The sequence below is a fragment of the Chanos chanos genome, chromosome 7 (assembly GCF_902362185.1).
Source record: "Chanos chanos chromosome 7, fChaCha1.1, whole genome shotgun sequence".
NCBI classification, from domain to species: domain Eukaryota; kingdom Metazoa; phylum Chordata; class Actinopteri; order Gonorynchiformes; family Chanidae; genus Chanos; species Chanos chanos.
The window spans coordinates 46,090,776-46,100,007 of record NC_044501.1 but is presented as its reverse complement, the minus strand read 5'-3'; the positions used below and the strand labels follow the sequence as shown (position 1 = coordinate 46,100,007).

General features: G+C 43.7%; 1 protein-coding gene across 2 annotated transcripts; it reads left to right on the top strand.

The window, feature by feature from the left end:
- Positions 1-2,078: 2,078 nt before the first annotated feature.
- Positions 2,079-8,616, top strand: khnyn (KH and NYN domain containing). Of its 2 annotated transcripts, XM_030780582.1 has the most exons (10): positions 2,079-2,318; positions 2,674-2,751; positions 3,079-3,367; positions 3,765-3,899; positions 3,991-5,738; positions 6,010-6,140; positions 6,519-6,615; positions 7,623-7,730; positions 7,963-8,064; positions 8,278-8,616. In XM_030780582.1, exons 3-10 carry the CDS (start codon positions 3,116-3,118, stop codon positions 8,597-8,599), a joined length of 2,895 nt encoding a protein of 964 aa, XP_030636442.1. In that variant the 5' UTR covers positions 2,079-2,318; positions 2,674-2,751; positions 3,079-3,115; the 3' UTR covers positions 8,600-8,616. The 2 variants fall into 2 exon arrangements, with proteins under 2 accessions (XP_030636442.1, XP_030636443.1); XM_030780583.1 differs by lacking the exons at positions 2,079-2,318; positions 2,674-2,751 and having other exon boundaries at positions 3,055-3,367.
- Positions 8,617-9,232: the final 616 nt, after the last annotated feature.

Here is a 9,232-nt window from a genome sequence, read left to right as displayed (position 1 = left end):
TTTACACTTAGCTCTCTACTGACATCTTCTGGTGATTAAAATGTGCTGCAATGACATCTGTATGTAAATATGGACCCCAGTTGTTATCACATGACCGTTGTTTTATTTTAATATTAAAAGTAGTATGGCCAAACATGTCTCGTGTTTTTATTTATGTACATAATTTAGCCCTCAAGGTATTATTTTGCTGATTCACAATTGTATTGGGAGTTAGAAAGACAAATGAAATCGAAACATGGTAGCTTGTTCCACATGTTACTAAATTTAACTTGACGAACGCTCACTGGCTTCACTCGTGGTGGTAGAGGGCCTAAGAGTGCATCTGTAGTCCACATTTTTATAGACAGGCAGCTGTGCACTATGGTAGCTTCTCTCTTCGCCCATTATCCTCTAACCCTGTGCGAAGGTGCTGTCATGGCGCAGCACTGTTGTTGATGGCGAAAAAAAAAAATATTTCTGGGCAGTACCACAGATCATCTCTTCCTTCTGAAAAACGAAGTATGTGACATGAGCTGCCGCTATCACTCTGGCTGCAGTGTCACTGAGAGAACAAATTCTTTTCCCAGCAATGAGTCAGTAAGACATCCAGCCACACTTACACGTTGTAATCTGCTGAGTTGTAGGAGTCTTGGGGAACTTACGCTAAATGAAAAAAAAAAAAAAAAAAAAAGCGATTTCCAGTTATGACTGTTCAGCGATACAGTGACGGATGACTTCACCCCTCAGGTCAGCATCTGTGCACATAGATTTACAGCATTTTTCAGGCTCTGTAAGACACTAAAATGAAGTCCTTTTGCATCTAATCCACTGCCTTTTACTTTGGTTTTCTTGCGTCGTGTTTTCACCTTTAATCCTTAAGGCCTTTTTAGTTTGAGGGGTCAGGTTTGCTCACAAAGACACCTGGGTTCTCATCCATAGCCACAGAAGTTGTTTTTCCTTCTCAGTCTACCAGAGACAGAAAGTCCACAACACACTGTTACATGGCAACAATTTACAAACTACCTAGGCAGTCTTTAGAGCTGCATGATATGATTCTGTAATACTGGACTGCTTGGTGCATTGATAGTGTTTTCTCTGAATACGAGAGTTATTGATCGCTTATCACACACCTGCCAGTGGACGAACCGTCGACCTGCAAATGTTTCCCTACTACACACCTGGGCCTCTTCTGTGGCCACGAGTCGGTAACTTCATGGTCCGTGTCCATAGTTCACCTGACAACCAAGGGATTGTTTCGCGACCTGATAATTTAACGACGGCAATTCCTGATATTTGACCGTGTAAAAAGTCGGTAACACATTTTTACAAGGTTTTATTTTATTCAAAATTGTTAAAGTCATCAACGAAACTGTGTTAGGGAGTTTTAATTGTGTGAATTGGAGATATAACAGTCTCTGGTCGTACTGTCTGGATGAAATGAAGTCGTTGATAAGATGTTGACTCTGATTCAATAATCTATTAACGACCTGTACAAATCAAACTTAACACGTTCTAAAAACTTTAAAGGGACATTTCGCAGTCTAAAAACGGAAATATCAAACTACAGTTTTACGTCAATGGAATTTCCCAAAGCCATTCTTAGCGTTGTATCCGACAGCAGCCAATGGTAGCAAGACTAGCCGCTTATCCGCCCTGATGGTTGCCGTCTTTCTTTTTGTGTGTGCGCATTCGAATTTTTGCCAAAGCTCGACCGCATTCTTTACTTGGAATAAACCAAGCATCGAACAATCCAAATTTAATTTCGGTCGCCACAGGCTGCAAATTCAAAAAATGTACTGCGAGAGCAATATTAAAAATGTAAAGCCTTCAAGTTCCAACTTACAGTCTTACCATAAATATAATAACAGTCATTAAAATGCAACAATTATATTTAAACAATTTAGTAAAAAAAACAAAAACAAATACAGAACCAGTACCTGCGTTACGCGTGCAGTGTGCTCAAGTACATGCAGTTTTATCTGATTTCTGTGGAGCTATCGATGGGGCTGTCTCTTATGTGCTCAGTTACGTCAGAAAAACAAAAGGTGATGCGCATCACATACAGTTTTTGTAGTATTTATGTTTCGACTTGAGAGCACGAAGTTTCAGTTTGATCAACAAAACCCCACGTTATAGGAAAAGACGTGTGGTACATTTAAATTAGTATTTCCCCCCCACAATTGTCTCGAGGCTCGAATTTCCGAAGACCCTTGTCTAGTTAATGGGATTATCAAACTTCGGAAACACTTGAACTCAGTCGTTGGACTGAGTTGCCCTATAACAAGGAAACGCAGCAGCTGAACCCATAATCGAAACTGTAACGTCAGGCAGGTGAACAGGTAATGACGATACAATGTGGTGAAAAGGTTTAATTTTTTTGTTTCATTTCAGTATTTTACACGTTTGGTGTATTTCTGGCGTATCTATTTTGTATTGTAGCCTATTTAATTTCCAATTTGTTGCCCCTAAGTGTCATGTCATGAGTTGTGACGCAATTTTTGCTTACAAAGATGACAGAGGTGTGTGATCTTTATGTTCATGCTCGTAAAATCGGATATTTAAAGAATGAAAGTTAATGTATGAAAGGTTATGGCTTCGAAAAATGTTTCAGTGAAAGCGAAAGAGTCTCTCTTTCTCTGTCACTCTTAAACTGTCTCTCGCTCGGTCGGTATAATTCCCGCTGTCTGTTCTTAGGTAGTCATGGTGCGTACAGCCCTCGGTCACTGCTCAAGATATTTTCCCAGGTCCTGAGGATCAGGACTGAAAAACTCGGTAAAAAAAAAAAATTCTTTGTTTCTTTCTTTCTCAATTTTCTCATAGTGTCTTTATTCCTTCGGGCGATTTTAAAATGATAATGTAGGATATGTTCCAGGAAACGTCCAGTTGTTTAATCCCATCAATAATCGTTCTGTAGTTTTATTTATATTCTGTCCACGTGCTCTCTCTCTCTCTCTCTCTCTCTCTCTCTCTCTGTCTCTCTCCCTCTCCCTCTCTCTCCCTCTCTCTCTCTCTCTCTGTCTCTCCCTCTCTCTCCCTCTCTCTCTCTCTCTCTCTCTCTGTCTCTCTTCCACACACACAAACATACCGTGTCCTCCTCAGTGAGGGTCTCCTGTCACCACCATTAACCATATCGATCATGGCTGTCTCTGGGACTGCGTCTGTAACAGTTGAAGAGAGAGAGAGATGGATGAGGGATGAACCACTGATAGAGGACGAGTTTACCTGTGCAGGTGCTCTCCAGGGGTCACTCGTCGCCCTACAGCCCCTGATAAAGCGTGTTTTTGGAGTGGCATTGGTAATTGAGGCAGAAGGTGATATGACTATAGTTCGGAGTGGACAGATATGGCTTCGTCTTCAGGGAAGAAGGGAGGAGGTGGATGCTGCGAAGGTGAGAGTTGTTGTTGTTGTTGTTGTTGTTGTTGTTGTTTTAAAGGGTATTTCTTTAACTCCACCATTTAAGTTCAGCTCTTGTCGGTTCAGTTACTGTTAGAATGGTTTCACAATGTGTTTACACGAGCTGTCAAAAATGAGGGCCAAAGTTCCCCAGTAAGTTTCCGTTTCAGTTCTAATTCAGCACACCTGGTTCATCGATCAGGTTTCCGACTTCAGATGATCAGCATAACAAAGCTCACAGCCACTGTGGCTCAGTTAGAGAAGACGTGCTTGCTCCTGAAATACACAGATAATAAAGCTTCCAGTGTGTGAACAGTTTCATGGTTTTAAAGTTTACTTATCTAATGTCACCCTCTCTCTCTCTCTGTCTCTCTCTATTGCTCTCTTTCTAGCTTTTTGTCAAAGGTGTTGTGAATCAAGAAGCACAGAGGGCAGTACAGTATCCTGAGGTCCTTGATTGTACTTTCTGTGGTGCCAGAGGGCTTTTCATGGACTGCCTGATCAGAAACACCTCTGCACATGTAGTGGTAAGCATGAAGGGTACAAAACAAAACAAAACAAAAGCTTTAGTTATTATTAGCTACTTAAAAAATGCTAAATACTCTTTGCGTTTACCAGGTGGTCTCTTCGGGTTCCCTGCACATTTCTGGCCTAGAACTGCCAGTGATCAGGGCCTACTCCCTCATTTTGGACTTGTTGGAGAAGTACAATGCTAGCCAGGGGCGACGGACAGATGCTACCCTAAGTGGCTCAGGCGAAACTCTGGAGTCACGTCGTGCGTTCAAGGCCCTGGTGGAGAGGTGGGAGGACCGCCACACTCTGGACTTGCTGGTTCTCCCAGCGCCTGTTAAGGAGGTTCTCCTGGATCTTGTGAAACAAGCCGGACTAGACACCGACAGAGGAGCTGGTCCCAAAAACAACGATGACGCATGTCTTCAGCAGGCCCAGAGTAACATGGAGAGACTGCTGCTCGGAGAGCATAATGCCATGGACATTCCAGAACATTCCTTGAAACCCATCATTGCCTTCCCAGACATTCCATCGCACTCACAACTCCAGCATTACATTCCCCCCCCAGGGCCAGTAGGAATAAGTGTCAACGGAGACAGGACCAGCGGAGACACTGTCAACAGCGAGGAATCAACAACGTTTTTTCGTCCTGTCCCACAAGACATGGACCAGAAGTTTTGTGCGGGTACAGATGTTGGGGAACAAGCGAGCGAAGAACTGGAACAGAGTGGCAGTTCCCCACAGGAAGTCGAGGAAGAGAATGTCGAAGAGACAACGCCAGAGGATATTCTCCTGTCTGTGGGAAGCAGAAAAGAGTTTGAACACCTCCTGAAGTTCTTCACAGCCATGGGCTTCACTGAGGACGTGGTCCGAAGGGTTCTGACCCGGACCGGGCCCAGGGAGGCCTCCCAGATCCTGGACCTGGTGCAGCAGGAACAGGCCAAAGATGGAGGCCAGCAGGTGAGTTCCAGTCAAAGGCAAGCCCAGGACAGAGGAACCTTTGGTGCGGTACCTCCAGGGTCGAGTGGGAGTAGAACTGAAGATCCAGACACTTTTATGAAAGAAGTGGCTTGGACAGGTGAGGAGACCATGAATGAGGACTTTCTCCTGGAAGTGATGAAGATGGCTGCAGCCAGCTGTGGATACACTGAGACGGAAGTGTCAGAGATCTATAGCAACCTGCCTGAGCTTAAACCGCACGAGCTGCTCTTGGAGCTACAGAAAAAGGACCCTAGACAGAAAGAGACTGTGAGAGGTGCCGGCAGAGAGAGATCAGGGGACAAAGAGGACTGGGGGTGGAGAGAAAATGCTATCTCTGATAAAAAGAGAGAATCAGAGGTCACCCAAGTAGATGAAGAAACGAAAGAGTCGAGTGAAGGGAGGAGACCTTTTGAGAAGGTTGAGAAGGGTGGGGGGAGTTCAGCTGGAAAAAAGAAGAGACAGAAAAATGACAAGAAGGGAGGAAACAGATCGGACCAAGCCAGGTTTGGATTGGGGACGGATCCACATCCCGTCGACTCATCTACAACTACGCAAAGACAGAACCACCAAACTCAGCCTCCTGACGAGCGTCCGCTGACAAATCAAATCGGTTCCGTTCAGGTTCGAGGACCGCCACTGGCCACCTATCCCTCGGATCTGCACCCTACACTCCCAAACCTTGAGCCCCCCGAAACTAAGCTTTATCAGAAACTGGGACCAACACAGGGTCCCCCACCCACGGCAGCAGGGGCTGTAACAGGGGTGCAGCGCTTTCTTGAAGGCTTACAGATGCCTTTTGAGCTGAAGCTGACCGATGACCCTGGTGATACGAGGTTGCGGCAAGTGATCATCGATGGGAGCAATGTGGCAATGAGGTACAGAAAGAAAGCAAAGAAAGAAGAGAAAAGAAAGAAAGGAGAAAACAGATAACAAACGCACACATACATATACATATATATGTGTGTGTGTGTGTGTATATGTATATATGTATACACACACACACACATACATATAGATATATAGATACATAGACATATAGGTAGAGAGAGAGGTAGAGAGTTTCTATAATGTATAAATAAATATGAATAATATTTATGAATTGTTCTATAATTCAGAATATTGGTGTCATGTTCATTTTTTCCCTAGCCATGGTCTTGGGCAGTTTTTCTCATGCCGTGGAATCGCTCTGGCTGTGCAGTACTTCTGGAACCGGGGGCATCGCAAAATCACTGTTTTTATCCCTCAGTGGAGGATGAAAAGAGATCCAAAGATCAAAGGTAATGGTTCTCCTCTGACTCCATGCCCTCACACACAGTAGCTGGACCTCAGAGATTATACATAGCTATATGAGGAAGGGCTAATATCTATCTATCTATCTATATATCTATCTATCTATCTATCTAGCAATCTGTCTGTTTGTCTGTCTGTCTGTCTATCTACATCATTGTGTGTGTGTCTATTTTTGTGTGAATATGTGTGTGTGTGTTTGTGAGAGAGATAGTGAGAGAGAGAGAGAAGTATATCTATAACATAGAGGGCTGTGTGTTGATGTCTGTGTGTGTGTTTGTTTGTTTAAATGCTGAATTCTTCCTCTCTCTCTCTCTCTCTCCCTCCCACTCTCTCTTTTTCTCTCTCTCACTCTCTGTTTCCTGTAGAACAGCACTTTTTGACTCAACTGCAGGATCTGGGCCTGCTGTCCTTAACCCCATCCAGAGAGGTCATGGGAAAAAGGATCAACTCCTATGATGACAGGTGGTGTATCTCTGTCTGCGTGCTTAGCGAAGTCCTAATTTGGGGTTAATTGGGGTTGAATTGGGATTTAGAAAGACTATTTGTAATGTTATGAAGGTTTAATAGTGGCGTAAGGAGGTTTAGGGTGTATCAGTACCATTGTTGGTCATATAGAGGTTCTTAAAAGGATCTGAGGGTTTGAACTTTTGCGCCCAAATTCAGACCCATTACCCATGATCTTCTATAAAACCCCATTAATGTAGAGGTGAATGGCTGGCACACGCTCCCTCCAAAGCGTGTGAAAATCCTCCACCACGTCGCAGGAAGCCCAATATTGCCAGGTCACATGATACACATGATGACGCACGCGCGTTTTCCACACGGCGTTCTGCTTGCAAATACAAAGACGTCTCATCGAACGGATGGTGATTGACTCCGCCTACAACCCCTGTCCTCAAAGCGGATTGTGCTTTGAATTTGTAATTAAATTTGAATTTTTCAGTTGCATTTGAGTCGGATTTTAAACACTCAAGATGCGCCTTTGCGAGCATGGCTAGGCAGCCCCTTTAACAAGAACGTATGGTTGTAGTGATTTACCGCTCTGGGCTAAATCATTTTGGCTTGGCTGATTAAAGCCCAGTTTTTTTAAAGGTGTAAGTATTGGTTTGTGGAGTTGTGAGAAAGTCAGAGAGTTATCCTGGATCCAAAAAAGACCAGCAGAAGCGGTTAGGGTTGAGGTGACAGACTGATTATGCAGGAAGGGGGCCATCTCTTGTGAAAACAGAACAGTTTTCACTTTCTCTGTGAAAACAGGTCCTTCGGAGATTTTAGACACCAATTTGGCATGCAGGCTACATGAAATACCAAGTAGGATTCTGAAGGATATGAAGGGAGGTTTTTAAATAAAAGGACAGTTTGAAAGACTCTTATGATTAAAGCTATAAGAGGTTTTACTGACTTTCTCTCTCTTTCTCTCTCTCTCTCTCTCTCTCTCTCTCTCTCTCTCTCTCTCTCTCCCCTCCTTTTAGATTCATGCTTCAGATGGCCCAGAAAACAGATGGAGTGATCGTAACAAATGACAACCTCAGGGATCTATATGACGAATCTCAACTTTTCAGAGACATCATCAAGAAAAGGTCGAGAAAAAAATTGGCTTCAAATTGTTGTTTTTTCTTTATGAAGTTTTGGTATTTACACTCAATGTGTGGATTTACATGGTGAACAGTGACTTACCCTGATGTCATGGCTCTTATTTGTTTTATAGTTCTGTTTGAGTGTGTGCACACAGAGGAACTAAATTTCACTCATGATTGTAGGCTGATGTAGTACCTGTCTGGGTGTGTGACAAAGTGAACATTGTGTTGGTAGGCTGCTGCAGTACCTGTTTGCAGGGGATCTGTTTATGGTTCCTGATGATCCACTGGGCAGAAACGGACCGCACCTTAATGACTTTCTGTGTACCCAGAACAGGTATCTCACACTTTCTGTCTCTCTCTCTCTCTGTCTCTCTCTCTCGCTCTCTTTTTTTCTCTCATGCACACACACACACACACACACACACACACACACACACACACACACACACACACACACATTTTAAGATCACTTTTGAAGCTTAAAATTTTAATGCTGTACCTTCTCTTTGTCTCTGTGTCTGTCTGTCTGTCTGTCTCTCTCTGTCAGTCTCCCGGTTGTGCGTAGTCACACTTTTGCAGGTGTAGCCTCCTTCGTCCCTCCCGTACCGCCCCAATCACAAACAGAGGTGCTTCGGTTCCGGGACTGGACACCGGGGGGAGACAGAGGGCGCAGACGAGGTCCACCCAGATCAGGGCCTGCCGAGAGAAGCATGGAGGAAACTCTCGGATTGAAGGAGAAACTGATCCAGATATTCCCTGATCAAGACAGAGAGATAACTCTGGTCCTCCAGTGCAACCCTACTGTCACAGACATCAACTCGCTCTCCGACTTAATTCTGGAACAACAGAGAGATAACGCTGAGGGGTAGAGAGAGAGAGACAGAAAGAGAGAGAGAGAGACAGAAAGAGAGAGAGAGAGAGAGAGAGAAAGAGAGAGAAATGAAGGGTACCATATGAGCGGGCTCAAGTCTTGCACTGAAACCAAAACATAACAAATATCCAGACAGTACAGACACTCTGTGCTGTATTTTATTTTTGTGAGATACATTAAACTGAGATACACCTTAAAATGAAGGGGGGGGGCTGTTTTTGGTGATGTTGTGCTAACCCTTCCCCTGATTTGCTTAGATGTATGTCACATGTTTGAATCCATTAACACTGAAAAGTGTTTGTAAACCACACAGGTGATGTGGGTTTTTTTTGTTTGTTTGTTTGTTTTTTAAGAAATATTTGAATGAGTTTTAGAGATACCCTCTATTTGTCTGTCTTTTTTACTCAGACTCGACGTGAACGCCACTTTAAGGGACACCTGAGGACTTCTGCTGTGTTCTTAATCTTTTTACAGCTTTGAACTGGTGGCATTTTAGCTCTCCGTTAACTTTGAAGTACCTTCGTAACGTTATTTTTGCGAATCGGTCCTTAAATTTGACATTTTAAATATGAATTATCAAAACTCCTCTCAGAGAAAGATGTTTTTTTAATGACTTGGAGCTACGAGGCCT